Source organism: Pygocentrus nattereri, chromosome 4, assembly GCF_015220715.1.
Source record: "Pygocentrus nattereri isolate fPygNat1 chromosome 4, fPygNat1.pri, whole genome shotgun sequence".
Lineage (NCBI taxonomy): Eukaryota > Metazoa > Chordata > Actinopteri > Characiformes > Serrasalmidae > Pygocentrus > Pygocentrus nattereri.
Genome location: NC_051214.1, coordinates 21,836,718 through 21,855,083, shown reverse-complemented (window position 1 = coordinate 21,855,083; position 18,366 = coordinate 21,836,718). Strand labels below are relative to the sequence as shown.

The 18,366-nt window shown below is 37.9% G+C and overlaps 1 protein-coding gene across 2 annotated transcripts in view; it reads right to left on the bottom strand.

Moving 5' to 3' along the window:
- Window positions 1–3,524: 3,524 nt before the first annotated feature.
- LOC108413527 (CD2-associated protein) overlaps window positions 3,525–18,366 on the bottom strand; it is a 95,474-nt gene continuing 80,632 nt past the window's right edge. For both annotated transcript variants that reach the window (XM_017686096.2, XM_037537779.1), the window contains 5 exons: window positions 16,346–16,461; window positions 14,392–14,472; window positions 10,655–10,827; window positions 9,989–10,052; window positions 3,525–5,674 (listed from right to left, as the gene is read on the bottom strand). In XM_017686096.2, the coding sequence (XP_017541585.1) occupies window positions 5,633–5,674; window positions 9,989–10,052; window positions 10,655–10,827; window positions 14,392–14,472; window positions 16,346–16,461 (476 nt within the window). In that variant the 3' untranslated portion in view covers window positions 3,525–5,632. The remainder of the gene's footprint in view (window positions 5,675–9,988; window positions 10,053–10,654; window positions 10,828–14,391; window positions 14,473–16,345; window positions 16,462–18,366) is intronic.

Here is an 18,366-nt window from a genome sequence, read left to right as displayed (position 1 = left end):
GTATTGTAGTTTATTATATTGTTGAATGCACTGTGTATTGTAGTTTATTGTATTGTTGAATGCACTGTGTATTGTAGTTTACTGTATTGTTGAATGCACTGTGTATTGTAGTTTATTGTATTGTTGAATGCACTGTGCATTGTAGTTTACTGTATTGTTGAATGCACTGTGTATTGTAGTTTACTGTATTGTTGAATGCACTGTGTATTGTAGTTTATTGTATTGTTGAATGCACTGTGCATTGTAGTTTACTGTATTGTTGAATGCACTGTGTATTGTAGTTTACTGTATTGTTGAATGCACTGTGTATTGTAGTTTATTGTATTGTTGAATGCACTGTGTATTGCAGTTTACTGTATTGTATTTCATTGTATGGCACAGCGTCCTGTGTTCAACTCTATTCCTTTTTTCTGGGTATCTACAGTGACTTGTTTCTAGCAGTATCTGAGCTCAGGACTGTCTTTTTCTCTAACCTATTGGTAACTAGCAAAGATACTTTCTCTAGACAAAGCACTTCTTGTAAGTCACTCTGGATAAAAGCGTCTGCTAAATGCTGTAAATGTAAATGTTTAAGGGCAGCCATGTTAGACAGCTGTATGCCAAGGTTTGAACATTAGCAAAGTACATTGTTTAACTTATTTTCACCTAGAAAATCAGTGAACATGTCCTCTATAGCAGGAGTCCCCAGTCTTATCCACAAAGGGCCAATGTGGCTGCAGGTTTTCATTCCAACAACACTAGAGCACAAATGATGATCTGTTAAAAACTCCAGTTTGTTTGGAGTGAAAACCTGCAAACACACCGGCCCTTTGTGAATAAAACTGGACACCCCTGGATCCCACTTACTCTTTAATAACTGTGTAGTTACACATGAATGATATATGTAACAAAACTAACTACTGATGATTTAGGCAATGTTACAGATGGATAATAGAAGTACAGCCTATGTAATTACACGTGATCAACTCCAGTTTTGCCTCATATAATTACACAAGTGTATCTTCTATTCAGGACCTTTCCTGTAGTGCAGTGTTAAAGTTACACAAGTTGGACAGTTCCTGTGTAATTATTATGTAGTTACTGTGTAATAATGGAGGTGTAATATAGATGTTGCTTTGGGGAAAATACATTAATGCCACAGCACTTCCATGTCAATATAAGGGCGTCTGCAGTTTTGTCACATTACAGACTGGTTTAAAGCTGAAACTGGTTACAGTGTTACAGCAGTAGCAACATAAATACCAGCTAAATGTTAGGAAAGCTGGCAGATACAGTGTCAATACTGTCTTAATGTAAGTTACTACAAACTTCCTTTTACTGCTGGGGGGGGAATAAAACTAAAACTGCTGTTCCAGTCTGATTACAGATGTAATTAGACTTGTGTTATTTGTCTAATTACGTGAGAGAGAAGAGGCTGTTACAACTATTAAGTTACACTTGTGTAATTACATAAGGTGCATGTCTGTAATCCATCTGTAACAGTGACTAATGCATTAGTAGTTACATTGTCATTGCATATGTTAACATGTAACTACACAGTTATTAGAGACACTTAATATAAAGCGGGACCCACTAATCTTTAGGGAACAGTCAAATACAGCATGCTTCTGCAAATTTTAGCGCACAATTTCTACTTTTCTTTAAATTAAACATAAAATGTGCCTTAACTTTTGCACAGGCCACATTTTTATGTTTTATTAATTTTTCCCCCCAATTTGTTAAATTTAGCAAATAAACTGGAATTTGAGCAGAAACGCACACAACTGTATACACTTGGGAGCAAATCTTTCTTTCCTGTTAGTAGATAGAACCCAGCTGGATGGTAACACTTCAGCTAAATAAATGCTCAGTCTGCCTTTCAGTAACATCTAAGTAACATACTGTGGACCTCACCGAGAGATTAAGGCGCTTATCACTACCTTACATAAATCTCTCTGAGCCATCCTATCAGGGATGGACCGGAGGTGAAAAGACTTTCATAACACAAGCAGAAGCAAGAACTTCTGGCTGTGAAGCCGGGTGTAATTGAAGAGAGAGGAAGATGAAGACTGGCTCTGACAGGGCGGAGGCAGGAGAGCAGCTCCTGGGGCATAGCTATCCACATCTGCCAATTCCATCAGCCAGTCAAGCTGTGAGTCAACCTATGAGTCAAGGCAATCTATAATTGAAGAAGCTGATGAATATGCCACTAAATGTGCATGATCGGAATCAGAATCTGTCCATTTATGTTTACACTCAGCAATGTATTGTTTCTGTTATTTCTAATTTTATGAGGTAAACAACATGAGCCAAGTGTACCTGTGCTGTATTTGAATGCTGCTACGCCTGCAGTGAGCAACAAATATACTGGGACAATGAAGTGAAATGGGTTGTTTTTGTAAGATATTTGTAAATTGTGTTTATTCTTTCTTTAGTCTCATGCTCATCTTTTGATCTGGAGTAGTTTATGAATACATAACCTGAAATGACCCATTTCACCTCACTGTCCCAATATTTTTCCTTCTCACTGTATGTCAAAATTATAGCACAGTTCACTCTGTGCCAACAGCTTTTCTTTTAAGTACTTTATTTGATTTCAGATAGATATTAATCCAGTTTGAGCCATCAAAAACATTAATACTGCTGTTATTTATGTTTTAACTGTGGCTACAAAAAGTAGAGTAAGCCTCAATCCCATTGCTTCTTTTGACCCCTACCCCTTGTTTTCGAGTCAATCTAAACCCTTGGAATGGAGTTACAAGGGGTAGTGGTTGAAATCTTGCCCTACGAAATGGGACAAACCTCAAATAAAAAAATAATAAAACACTGCTTCATTAACAGCAACTAGCGCTGCTCTGTAGGCGACCCTGCCCGTCTGCAGCGACAGCAGAGGAGGGTAAAGTTCAGCTCCTCACTGCTGGGCTTTAGTTACATTTAGGGCATCATACGCCTTCAAAGAGGGGGGCAATTATTTATTATCACCCACCACTAAATCTTCAGTGATATAAAGCTGACGTCAGATATTCACCAGGTTCTTGTCTGAATTTCCTTGAAAAACTCCAGCAGCACTGCTGTAACTGATCCACTCAGACCAGCGCAACACACATTAACACTCCCACCACATCAGTGTTATTGCAGTGTTGAGGATGATCCCACCACCCAAATACTATCTGTTCTGTGAGGGTCCATGGGGGTCCTGACCACTGAAGAACAGGGTAAAAGGGGGTAACAAAGTATCAGAGAAACAGATGGACTACAGTCTGTAACTGCAGCTATATAATAAGTGGAGCTGATAAAATGGACAATGAGCGTAGAAACAAGGAGGTGGTCAAAATGTTACGCCTAACCAGTGTATATATTAGTTGCTGAGGCTTCTGTGTAACTGTTCAACTGTCTGTTAAATGTGTTTTATCCTGAGCCTGACAGGTGAACTGTACTTAATGGCCCTTTTGACTGGCCTCTGACTTTTGCACAGTACTGAATGACATTGAGGAATAACAGAAACCGTGAAAAATGAGAAGCCAATATCAGACAAAATCCACAGCTGTAATTAAAAGATGATATTTATTCAGTTTGGAAAAAAAAAACAAACAAACAAAAAAACAAAATCTCAGTTCATGCATTTCCTTTCAGAATCATGTAAACAAGATCACTTGGAGAGATGTTGAACGTGCACAGCCGTTGTCAACAGAATTAAAAATAATGATAATAAGAATAATAATAATAAAATGGAATGTTTTCAGGCCAATTACAGACGACATAGAACTGAATCTGCTTTAAGTATCTATGAGGAAAAAAATACTAATTGAATACTAGAATATTGATTTAACCTGGATTGGACTCGGATTAGATGTGTTTAATTTGTTTATTGCTGTAGGGATTAAGATGTCATCTTGCTGTGCTGACAATAAGCAGTTCACAATCACACACACACACATATTCACACACACATGCGCACAGTCCCACAGTCCCTGATGTGGAAAGCTCTTTCTTGCAGGAGCAAAAAGGCCTGAGGAGACGGTACACTTAGTGTACTCGAATGAAGAACAAGGTTCCATTTCGGGATTGTTAGTAAGACAAACGTGAGCACGGTTACATAAACATAGCCAATATGTTTTGACGCAGCCGAACGTGGGGGCGTCTGCTGAAAGGTAACTTTTAATCTGCTGAGAATCTGTTGACAAGGCCATCCACAGTGTTTGGCATTTAGAAGAGGGATTTCTAATCCGATTTCAGGAAGGAAAGCCATCATTTAGATTGAGTTGTTGTGCAAGCAAGCAAAAGCACTTAACAGTAATATTTCGGGATTGGTGGGTGGGGCAGGTGTTAGTCGCGTTACGTCCAGACATGGGCACACCTGGAGCGAAGTGGAACCTCAGAAAGCAAGTAAAAGCATGACGGCCACTTGGCGCATATCAGAATCAAGTCTGCCACTTTTGATGAGGGGAAAAAGTGCCGGTCCCTGCAACATTCTGGCTTCAACTGAGCCATGGCTGCTCAAAATGCTGCTATTTTGCAGACGTTGAAGCACAAACAGGTCTTTTATAACAAGCATTGGATAACTGTGTCAGGAACATTTGATGTTCAGCCTGCTACTAAATCCAAAATTCCAACTGGACAGGATCGTTTGCTGGGTAGTTAGCGTGCCTGCCATGTTACGCGCAATATAATTTGATATCCTGCCAGAGAAAATGTTTTTCAGAGAAAAAGGAGATGATTTATATGATTTAGGGAAAGGGTAAGAGTGCATCATTAAACCAGCAGCTCTTACTTTATATTAGATCACCTACTGTTTACAGAACTATGCCATCTGAGGCCACCAAGACACATAATCCATATACAGTTTTTTTCCCAATTTTCTGCAATCACAAGACCATAAAAATATATATATATATATATATATTTATCGCCGTAAATCTAAGGATATAAACGAAAGCTCCCAGTATTAACACTTGTAAAACAGGCACAATAGTGTCACCCTGGATAGGAATGTTAGAAAAAAAAATCAAGACAAAAACAAAAACAAGACAAAAACAAAAGTGTAGGCCTATCTCCCTTTTGACATAGCAACAGAAATCAGGAGTACGTCATATATTCAACAGTCATCTAAAGAGGCTAATATGGAAAGATTATTGCTGCAATCATAATAAATTTTTTTAAAAAAAGAAAAAAAAAAATCTATCCCATGTCATAAAAATAAGGAAACAAAACAAATCCCCTCCATTACTTTATACAGCTTCAGTAGTTAAATTTGCAAATTCTGCCACACTCACACATGAATGTGGAGACTGCATATCCAGCACAGTAGTTTATAGTAAGGCCTCAATTGTTGTTGGCAAATAAAAAAGAAGGAAAAAAAGAGAGACAGAAAGAGAAAAAGAAAGAGAGAGAGAGAGAGAGAGAGAGAGAGAGAGAGAGAGAGAGAGAGAGAGAGAGAGAGAGAGAGAGAGAGAGAGAGAGAGAGAGAGAGATCCGTCTTAATTACACCTTTCTATACCTTAAAAACCTCATTATGTGCAAATGTAAATCTTACAATTTGTGGAAAAGGTCAGTGACTACAAGGGTTATGGGAATGATATCGGTCCCCTGGGGGCATTTCCACCGGCGACAGGACGAGAGGAGGGCTTTCCGATGACAGGATCAGTATCTGCCCTCACGTTGATTGTACCTGCTTTTTTAATTTCTCTATCTCCATCTGGAAATAAGAAAAGAAACACTTTGTTTCAATACAGTTAGTTCCTTTGCACAAAAAACCTCCACAAAACCATAAACAGGAATTCGAATATAAACCAATTTCATTTTGATATACAGGGAGATTCACTTGAAAGAGGCCTCGGATATTCTGTAGTAACTCTCTAGGATGAAGCAATCAGAACGAAACAATATGCAATGTGCTCCTCAGAATATATGGCCTCCTACTGTTTGCATCTATTACTTGCACAGAGTAATATTGTTTACTGTTTACATCTGTTTTCATCTGTCACTTGATGCACTTTATGAACAGCTGCTCCACATATTTGCACATACGCACATGTAACTTTAGTTTTATTTCAACTTTGCACATACTGTATTATACTTTGCACATACTGTATTATACTTTGCACATACTTATTCTTATATATTTTTTTATTCTTATTACTTAATATATGGTGTATATATGGTGAATGGAGGAACAGCAAAGTAAGAATTTTATTGTACAGTGCAACTGCCTGTTCTGCTGTGCACATGACAATAAAACTCTTGAATCTTGAATCTCGAACAAGTTGGAATGTCCATGCGTCAGAGCGATGAGTTAGGCGCCGGCATGCTTGCCAATATGTTCAGGAACATGGAGCGCCGTCTCTGGCAGAAAACAGAGATCACTTAGAGCATCGCATGTAATGCAATCGATTACACACACGTCAAGGTATGTAACGTATTTTTTGGTTCAGATTGTTTCATCCTAACGGGAGTTACAGCAGATGACCCTGCGAGGGTGGCAGCCTGTAGCAGTAGCTCCGGCTCCCTTTGAGCTCTTTCTGTACTTTTCATTTTTATGTATTTATATCTTAGATTTTTTATCTTTATTATGAAATATATTGTCTATATAGTACCAGGTAACAAACTGTAACCATGTTAAGTAATTAACAAGGTTAAGTACTTGGTTAATTCTCTTCTTGTTACTTCTTTTCTTGAGTGTACCACGTTTATCCCTGGGGAAAACTTCTAAAGGTTAACAGTAGAGTATAAGCTTCATTAAAGAGGATGAAACTTAACACTTTTCTAGCCACCTAATCATTCTAATCACTGTCCTATTATATGGAGCCACCAGCATCTGGCACTGATCATGAACCCAATATCTCACTTTGACAGAGATCCAATGAGATGTTTCTAACTTTACATCACTTCCTCCTGGATTAATCTGAATATTTCTGAAAGATGTTTATACTCTAAGCTTTTGCTGTATCCTTTTATAAAATATCATTAGCTCTGTCTTTCTCTCTTCATCCGGGTCAATCAGAGGAGGATGTGTTCCTCCCTTGATCCTGGGTTCCTCTCGACGTTTCTTCCTCTTACTCTTAGGGAGTTTTTCCTCACCACTGTCGCCTCAGGCTTTCTCATCAGAGGCTTGGACCCGGATTCAGTTCCTTACGTCTTTACACAGACTTTTTTATTTTCTTGATAACCATTCCATAGTCTGCTTTCCTGTAAAGCTGCTATGAGACAACTCTAGTAGTCTAAAAAGCGCTATATAAAAAATGTTGTTCTACAGGGAGATTCACTCGAAAGAGGTCCTGAATATTCTGTAATAACTCTCGCTAGTATGAAGCAATCTGGACGAAACAAGGTGCAATGAGCTCCTCAGTATATGGAACTTCGAACAAGCTGGGATGCCCCTACGTCGGAGTGAGGATGGTGCCAGACAGCCGTTGCATTGTTTAGCTTCCATTTGCAAACCCCTATACCCCTTCAAGTGTCTGGCAGAAAATGGAGATCACTTCCAGCATCGCAAGTAATGCAATCGATTCCACACAGGTCAAGGTACGTAGTGGATTTTATTTGGTTCAGATGCTTACAGCAGAATATTTGGGGCCTCTTTCAAGTGAATCACCCTGTATTATATCGTCTGCAGAATATCACTCTATTATTACCTGACAATACAAATACAAATAAACTGTTCAAAACCATCAAACCAGGTTCTTTAAGGTCATTGACTGTTGGTTCATTCATTCATATTCTCAGAATTCATGTATATTATGAGGGCAACACATCCCAAACCTCTTCCATTATAAAATATTTCCCAAGCCTACCACTGCAGTTACATCAAAATTTAATATGACTCTCATATGAGTAACAGGATGCTCAGCACCTTAATCTGAACTGTAGCATTTTTTAAAATCTGTGTGATGCAATCTTTACTCACTTGAAGGCAGTCCAACTCTAAGAAGAACACAAAGGTGCTGCGTACCCTTGAGATTAACATGTGTCCTGTGTGTGAATGTGGCCTATATTTCTTTTATTTTGATCAGATTAAAATCTCAATCAGATCAGATTAAAATCTCAACACACTGAAGGCACCTTGCCTACTAAACAGGTTAACTTTAATATAACTAAATTTATCAATCTACTAGCTGATGACTGAGCAATGCCACCATGAAAAACAGTGGCCTTCCATTGTGGCCTCTAAGCAACTGAGCATAAGCGGTCATATATAATTTCTTTCAGTGTGTCCCAATTCAGGGCTGGATCCTTCGAAGGACGCAGTCTACAAAGGCTTGTCTGAAATGACAGTCTTTTCTACAGCGGACTTTCCCTTACCAGTGTGTCAAGAAACACCACTTATCAAGTTATTCTAAAGGTCTTTAAAGGTGGAGCCAGAAAGTTTGATTTTAGTTGTTTATTTTTTTCATTTATTACAGCTGGAGATGTTTCCCTGCTGGCTACTGATGAGATTGTTGGGTTTTTCATACATTTGTATCATCAGCCATTCGCCTCAGTTTAAACCCAATACTTGTATGTAAAAGTTTCTCTTCTGTTTGTTTCTCTGTTGATTCCGCTTTGTTCTCAAACCCTCTCTGGCATGCAGTGAATCTCGGGATATGTTCGCTGGCAAAGGATGCAGTCATTGGCTCCTTCGATGCCATGGAAATGGACACATTTCTCGACCGCATATGAAGGAGAAATGAGACAGCCTAGTTACGCTGCTGTGACGCAATTGGCCTTCAGATGCAGCCTCCGAAGGGTGCGGTCCCTGAATTGGGACATGGTGTTCCACAGAATGCTCTGCACCCCTCAGCCTCATGGAATAGCCTGTATAGGCCTACTCTCCACTACAAATGCTAACTTTAGGGCTCTCGGAGATCCAGGTCAACCCCTGGTGATGCCACAGCCAGTCTCACTATCTGGATGGGCAGGATCCTTCAAAATCAATTCAGCGAGACACTAGCCAATACAGGTTTCTCATAACTGACGTAGGATGGATAGTTTTCTCCACCAAGTGTACTGAGGTGTCCAACGGTGTTGCATTGGCTGTCCAAAAACAACCACCCCTAAACCCCCTGAGACACACCAATTTGACTACTAGCTGTCAGATGGCGACAGGCTTTTGGTGAGTACTGGTTGCCAAGTTCTCATAAGCACTTATTTTTGCCTGCTGAGCATGTAGAATCAACCAAGAGAGGGGCAAAACGTCCAAAAGTGATTATCTTATTCAAAACAAGAAAAAAATAAATACTGTTATGAATAAACAAGGACACATATAATTCTAAACACGCATTAACAATTTATTAACAATGCTAATTTACTAACGTTCACTTTTAATGTGCGTTTGTACCCACCCACTGTCAAGCTATCAGTGCTTTAACTTCATTTTCACATGAAGGTTTAGCTTAAACTGAAGAGTGAAGCTTATAATACATCTAAACATTATATTCTGTACTTTCTATACTGCAGATTTACTGTCCAACTCCCAGCACAGGGAATTTCACCTTTTTGAGATGGTCTTTGTGGTGCGTTTGACTGCAAATGTTAAATACTATGCAGAGAAATAAAATGACTTTCTAGATGCAGTAGTTAAATGGACTGTCTTCACTGGATGAAGGTCAGACAATAATTGGATGTTAATAGTCTGTAAACAAAGCCAAAGCTACATTGTTCTTACTGCACACAGAAACACTAAAACATTGACTAAACTTTAACCAAAGGTCCTGTAGAAGAACAAGGGCTATTAAACAAAGACTTACAATGATGGAAAGGAGAAAAAAAACAAGAAAAGAAATATTCTGCACAGAAGCTGTTTATGTACAGATCCATGTTTCCCTGCAACTGAAAGACCAGCAGGGGCACTAATTTCTAGTGCTATCTGTCTGAATTTTAGTAGAAGCTGAGCTTAGCAGGTGTCTGGCCTGGTCATGCTCTCTGGACGATGAAAGCTGTTTCTCTGCACAGAAAAAGCACCTCAGTATCCCAAGGTACAGGCTTGTGATTCCAAGCATCTGTAACAAAGCATGGGATGAAATGATGTACTGACCTGCAGGGCCACTCGTTTCAACCTCTCCTCATCCAGCTCAGTCCTCAGCTCTGTAAGCTCTCGCCTGCACAGAGTGAAACTCACGTTAGTTCAGGTGACACCTACATACGTCTTTCGTAACAACTGACATTAACCTACATGAACACTTAAACACTTATTCCAAATGAGTTGCCAGAAAAAGGTGACATTTGCCCTACTTGATGCCAAACTTTTCTGTGGCCTTTAGGTAAAGTGAGTTTAATTTTGCCATTTAAAATTTCAACAATGTCACATTAGCCTTATGTCGATGTGAAGCATCAATGTCAGTGGTTGACGGGTGTCAGTTTTTGAAATACGCCTTTTTTTAAAATGTTTACATAGGTTTACATCATCATAAAGAGCTAATTAGGTGTCATGTAGCCTTATAAACACTGCCCTACAGTAAAGTGCTGATCATTTTTACTATAAAATAAACACAAATTTCCATAATTCTGTTTACATTGTATTTTACTAATTTTTTCGTCCAGAATCGTGCCTAAAAATGACAGTTGCTTAGGAAAAATTAAGATAATTTCAAACAAAATTTACAAGAGGTGGAAAACAACAGGTGTACAAAATATGCTGGCGCAACTATGGATCTCACAGGGTTTGACAGAAAAAAAAAAAAAAAAAAAAAGTTGCGCTTACACTTGCTGTGCCTTCAGTAACTCTATGGAAATCACCAGCTCTTTCAGCTGGGTCCTGAGCTCCTCCAGCTCGCCTCCTTTCTGCTCGTCCACGTCAGCTTTCGGTTTGGGCTCGGGAGCAGGCGTGCTGGCTGCTTTATTATGCACAGTAGATGACGGCGTTGAGAGGGACGGCTGTGCAAAGAGACACATACTGTTTGAGGCTTTACAAGTTCACTAAACACCCATCTCATGCTCAGATTCATAAGAAAGCTTGTTTTTCCTAACAAGAGTAAAATACTTAAATGAGGTCTCTCTCATTTACACTGAGTTGCTAGTTCATTAGTGCCAAGTCTGCAGTGCCTAATGCACTCATGCCAGCGCAGGAGATGCTAACATGCCACTACCATGTTGACTTCACTGCAGTGTTGAGAATGGTCCGCCATCCAAATAATAACTCTACAGTTATAATTACAGTAAAACCCCATTTCCAAAAAAGTTGGAACGCTGTGCAAAATGTGAATGAAAACAAAATGCAATGATCTGCAAATCATTTAAACCCTATATGTATATGAAAACAGTACAAAGACAATGTTGAAGCTGAGAAATTTTATTGATTTTTTCAAAAATCTAATTCAAAATGGGTATGCATTTTTAAAAAAACAATAAAACGACATTTTATATGTTGTATTTGTAGCATTTTTCACTTAAATATAGGGTTTAGATGATTTGTATATAATTGCATTTTATTTTCATTTACATTCTGCACAGTGTCCCAACTTCTTTGGAAACGGGGTTGTAGAGTAACTGACAAATGTACACAATAGTGAATGTGTTATCACGAATAACTGTTATCACTGCAGTAATCTGGTTGCTCAGGTTCAACAAAAAGCTTATTCAAAGGGCAAGGACAGGTTCAGAATCTGTAATAACACTTCGTCAGAATGTGACCACACAGACTGCAGCTCAAACGTCATCCCAGAAGTTATCTAACGTTTCCATTTTGTGGCTTTGTATGTGTTAAAGTAGAACCTTACCAGCTGTCAGCCACAGCATAAAGCAAGCTATTATGTAGCAAACAGTCGTCAGCAGAATGAAACAGTTATTGTGAAGAATGATTCCCAGACCACACTGTTTTTGCCATTACTCATTAAGGACTAAAATGGTGGACCTCTAAATTCAGTGTGTTGATTTCTAAGCCTATCAATCGGCTGTCTGATTATTCTGCTTGACTTGCAAATCTGAAACAACCAAACTACTGAGGGCCTTCAAGTCTTCTTTTTAGATATTAACATGTGAACAATCACAGCAAAACAACTTAAACAAGCGCATTCTTCACTGTGGCTTTCAGTGCAATCAACAGGCTTCACTCCACTAGACGTCTAAAACGTGCTTGGTGAGAGAAAATATTCTCAGTGTGTGTTTTCCCTTGTGTTATTTTCTTACGGTCTAAACCACATTCATTGTAGAGTTTAAGCAAATGGCAGAAAGGTGAAACTGGTTGCACCTTCACCTTGTCTGATCACTTCTTTGTTTATATTGAAACAACCCTTTGTCTCATGACCTTAAGGTGATAATCACCACGCACCCCCTTAGCTCTACCCACTATAACTCTATTCATAGACTCTATTCTATTCACAGACTATTCACCTGCTGATTGACTGTTGATCGACCACACCATACTCTGTATGTGGAAATAAACTCCAGTCAACGCTGAAGCTCCAGTCTCCTGACTCTTCTTGTCGAATTTTTAACATTGGAAAATAACCCTCTACTGCACGGTGTTGCCATATGGCAACAATTCATTTATCTTAATTTTACTAAAAAGCAGTAATATAAAAATGTGTGTTTTCCTATTTATTTTGCAGGAAAAGGGTCTTTTACTTTGGAAGGGCAACTACTTAATGATATCACATGACCAGGAATTTTTATTATGATGTTACTACCATACATTTACAAAAAACAATTGAAATTGAATTCTTTTCCAATATACTGGAACATTTCACTAAAAACTGTGTAAGTTGGATTTGTTTGTTCTTGTTTTCAATAAAAGCATAAAAGGATGTTTTTAGAGAATAAAATCATTTTATGGTGCTTTTTTTTTTGCTTTTTTTACATTTAAGATTAGTCTATGATTGTGCATTGTTGCGAAATGGCAACAACTTACCAAGTAACCCACTAAACTTTTAGAAGATTTTTTAAATATTTCCATTATTTAAGCAATTTCAAATGACAAAAACACATTAAAACATTTTATCAAGTTTAAGTAATTCATGCAGTAGAGGGTCTGGCAAAGAACACATGTGCTTGCATTACAAAGCCAAACATTATTTGAACTGCTGAGATGAATATCTCAAGCATACAGTTGTATACAATGCAACATTCTCCCTTCAAAAGAACAACATGGGGTTTCTAATGCAGAAACCACAAGTTTAGCCAAGCTAGCATTGCCATGTGGAATTCTTTGGCAGTCATGATAGCCCTGATTGTGTAAATCAATTATTCTTAATCTTTGACAGTCATTCCAAACCATTTAATGACTGTGACTCAACAGTTTGGGGTTTAATTTAATAATACTATGAGACCTGGAGCTGGGAGAATGATGTATTTAATGTACTGGTGTGGGTTGATAGCTGATGTTGGATGAGGCTGGTTCTGACCTCTGGGATTCAAATAATGCTGCTGCATTAGAAGGCAGAATTAACCTACATGGCTGCATGGCATTTAATCTCAGCCATCACTGTTATGTCAATAGAAAGTTAACTGAAGAGATTTTAATATGACTGAGGAAAAAAAATCCTCCTGTCTTTGCAACAGTGACTGCGTTTACATGCACTTAATAATGTGATAACAGCAGAAAAACAGATCGTCAGTAATCCGATTACCGTGTTTATATACACTTGAGTAATCAGTTAGGCAGTAATCAGGTTTCTGCTTTGCAACCAGCCAATAAACTCACAGAAAAAGACATGACGTAAACGTAATGTATCTTCACGCTGTGGCTTTGTTTTTTAAAAAACATTGTGCCACTTCACCTGAAAATATGAACAAACATCATCTAGAAGACAAAGAATATTTAAATCGAGATAATTAGACAAGAACGTATTTGGTTTCAGCATCGCTCAGCGACGCTGCTTGTTTATTTACGGTACAACAGTCTGTTTCGCACACGCACAGACTGAGAAGTAGGAAAGAAATCAGAGTAAGAGTTTACATGCACTGACATGATCTGATTACCGAACTAAAATTCCGCCTCTTCATCAGATTTCTTAATTGGTATCCTAGATCGGAGTGTGGTGTTTACATGACCATTTGAATAATCGGATAACTGCAGAAATCCGATTATGATCCAATTATTGAGTTCATGTAAACAGACTCAATGTTCAAGGGCCCAACAGTTTCAGCCTTCCCTAGACTTTTCAGTAATCAAGGCTGGGTGTGTCTTAATTGAACCCAATTATCAAACAAATTTGGTTAACCGGGTAAATGGCCAGCTGGTGATAGACAACTTTTTCTCTTCAAATCAATGAAATGATTATTCAATAACCGGAATTTGTGTTTAGTCAGGGTGACTTTGTCTTATATAAAATTTGGTTTCAAAATCTGAAACAATGAAATGTGACAAATATACAAAAACAAAAGAAATCAGAATACAGATCATGTTTCATAGCGCTACATGTGTCTACAGCAAAACTGGTTTTACATCATTTAAAATTACTGAACAGTGATTCCAAATGTTCAATATAAGCATCAGCCTACCTTCCAGGTTTCTGATAACTTTGGTTTTGGTGCGTCGTCCTCCTCTGTTTTCGGGGCTTTCTCGCTGGCCTCCTTGTTTGGCTGTAAAAGGCCAGAAAACATGTTTCTCAAAACACTGGGTACGGAAACCCTGCCACTTCTGACAGCCTGTCCCATCTGCTTCTAAGCAGGCCCAGGCTGCTCCACTAATTCCTCTGTTTATATGCTGGGAAGCTGCCTCAGTGTCAACAGTGAAGCACGAAAAAGAAAGGAAAACAGCTTAGCATTTATGCAAATGTATGGAACTGGGTGATAAAGGCAAAAAGGATCATCACAGCAGAAGAACAAATATATATTTAAAATGTTAACATTCATGATTCATGCTAAGATTTTTTTTTTAATTTAAGTAGCCAAACTAAATCATTTTTCAGCTGAATTATAAAGTCGCACATAGTGGTATCCTATTCAACATATCTATTTAGATGAAAAGTTAATTTTTTAAAGACTTGGCACTTAATTGTGTTAGAATTCAGGAAGTCCTTTAAATAAAATATATTCATCTACGATACAATAATATTCAGTAAATTTGATGATTTATTTTTTTTTAAAACAATTGGCTGGTAATTTTACCACTGTTGTGAACCCATGTTTTTCTATGGGGACGCAAACATTTATGAAGTGAAACTACCAGGTTGTCAGCAGCAGCACACGGCTGTGGGCTCTGCACAGCTGACTCTCTGGAGCACGGCTGCCGACTCTCCAATTCTGAGGTGACAATCAGCCTTAAATCACAGCCCCAGTGCAGTCCAAATACGTTACTGCTCCACATTTCTAGTTAGAATGTTCTCTGGTACGCTCGTGTGAGAGTTACTGATAGTGTGATAACCAGGAAGCTGTTTGGAACCGGGACTGTTATAAGCAACAAAGATCACACTGACTTTAGTTCGTGCTCTGAGAGGAAGAAGCAGCTGTAAAACTTTCAAACTATGGAATCCAACATAAAGCCACCCCATATTTACTGACAAGTGATAACCAAAAATGATTTATATTTTTTAAGATGATGGTTAAAAAGAAATTCTCTGCTCATCAAGGACACAAACTGCTCCTGCAACTTGTTGCCAGACAGGGCAAAATCCACGGATTAACATGCTACTTGATATGAAAGCATTGGTTTATTAGTGATGTTTCTCATTAGCTTGTAGTATTTAAACTATTTTAAAAAAGCATAACTAAAAAAGCAAAACAAATAATTAAACAACACTTGTTTGTAGTAGTAGTAATAATAATAATTATAATGATTAATAATAATCACTTATTATTTAATAAGAAAACATTTATATTTTTATATTTCATAATAAAAATAAATACAATGAATGTACACACACACACACACACACACACACACACACACACACACACACACACACATATATATATATATATATATATATATATATATATATAAAATACATTTTAATATAAGAAGAAGAAAAAGGAATAATCCTTTAAAAAAAGTTTTTTAAAAGATATTTCATAGAATGCTCAAAAAAAATTTAAAAATCAGAATATATGAAGCCCTAAATATAACAACTATACAGCTTTTCCAAACATTTTACTGTAATTGTCATGTCTGTGCTGGTGTAAAATGTCATGTCTATGGCAACTCACTTAAGTAAATGACCCCCCACAAAAACACCTGCGAACAATCAGGATAAACTGTTGCACATCAGTTGGTTTCCTACGTTTATATTGCTAATTGCAGCTTGAATCATTATCATACCATCATTAAAATGAAACACAATCCTCAAAGATGGATTTAAACACTGGATACTGTTGAATACTGTTTGCTGCAGATTAAAGCCCCACTAAGCAGTTTTATACTTCTGATGAGTACTGTTATCACTGAATTGGGCAGATCTAAATTCTCTTACAGGCCAATGACCACAACGTGTAAAAACATTTTGATATCACTCACAGATGGGGATACACCAAAGTGGGCTGGCAGTCGCCTGCCAGGCATCTTTGGTCTGCTTGCTGTGGGATGAGACAGCTTTTCTGAGGTAGAGGAGACATCATCGAAGCTCATGAGATCTGGTGTGGAAGCAAGACAGACAGATGATTTCATTTCAAGGGACAGTGTTTTTTGCCTAAAATACAGAAGCATAATCATAACTTTAATAATATGAAAACGTGGAAAACACTGCATCCCAATGGTGAAAACCAACACGAGGAAATGATGCTGTGTGATGTCATTGTTCATAGTGGACTTTAAAAGTCTGAAATCTATCATCTTGTCCTTAGAAAACTCAGTAAAACTTTCTATGAATGTCATCTTTGTAAGCATCTATAAACACATTCATAAAAAGGTTATAATGCATTCAAAAGGCATCATAAACATGGCTAGAAATTTAGATTTATAAAAATGCATAACACGTTACAGCCATGCTTATTATGCATTATGAATTGTTAATGTGTTATAAGTACTGTTCATAAATTAAGAGCTCATTTCTAGCTCAGTTCTATTTTTACACTGTAAGTAAAGTGAAGCGTAATGTACTAAAGCCTCCTCCTCCCCTTGGTTATTTATATTGAATGTGTAATGCCAACCAAAGATTAATGAGAAGGTTTTTAATGATTCAAGATTTCAATCTTGAGATCCAGCATAAGAAAGGCAGTGAAAGTCCTGTAGCAGGTGTTCTATCAAGACGGTAGAACAGGGACATTTCATTAAAATTCAAGGCCCAGAACATCATAGTGTCTAACCTGCATCATGATTCAGTGCCATATACTGTTTACTGTATTAGCCTAGTAGGAACATCAACATCTTATACAGTCGACAACTGAATATCAGATCAAATAAAGTTCAGTTCAGTCAGATTTCAACAACATTTACTGACCGTTTCTCTTTTTAGAGCGCGACATGTAAAAGAACTTCCCTCTGAAAATGTATGCTGATTAAAACAGGACCACCCTGTCAAAATTAAATAATTCTTCGTAGTTTATCTGTTATACGTCCAGGTCCGCATAAGACAGCGTTTGGGTCCTGACTCGGACCATGGCCCGTGGACCTCTGCTGTAGAACAACAATGCTGTTTTTTTTTTGTTTGTTTTTTTTTTTTTAGGTGTGGGGGTGTTATAGCCCAATGGGTCATACGAAGATGCACTGACCCACCACAAAGGGGAGCCGCCTATAAAAGGGAGACGCCCAAGAGGAAGTGTGGTGCTTTTGCTTCTGGCGTGGAAGCTACTGCTATAGAGCTGTGTTGGTGTGACAGCTTGGCTACTGGTATATGGTTTATTGCTGCTTTGTTGTTTGTCGTTGAGATTTACACATGATAGCCCAAAAATAAAGATTGCGCCTGTTGCTGCACTTTCATTGTAGTATACCATCAACACTGAGCTAACGTGGCTGCTCAGACACAGCTCTTGTATATGATCTCACTTTTGGAGAGAGGGGCTTATTTTTGCTGTCTGTTTTCTCCTAGTTAGGAAGTTAGGATAGAAATTGTACTTGATTTTTTTGTTTGTTAGGCAATTTATATTTCCCTAAACTTAAGTTCGCTTTGTTTTGCTTGTTATGTTTCCCCTTCCTCACCTAATGTTCCATAACCTTGTCTAGAGCCTTGAACTCCTGAAGAAAAATAAAAACCAATTTGTTATTATCGCAAAACTGGTGGTATATGTAACCTGAGGAACCGGGAGGGGACAGAGTTTTTTTTTTATGTTGCAGACCAACCTAGACTAGGTCATAACACTTGTCCATTTCCTTTTCGCAATTACTGTTTCTACCTACACATCCTTTCAGTCCTATAATGAGTCTTCAGGGACGGAAACACCTGTGGATTATTTCATATTCTGAAGCAAGAGTGGAGTCTGATATTGTCCTCTCTCTCTCTGAAAGATGAATGCTTTAAATGTATTTGTGGTGACAGTTTTGATGGTCTACTGGGTCTTGCACAGCTGTTAAGAGTCCTATTTTCTCTGTGTGTATATATA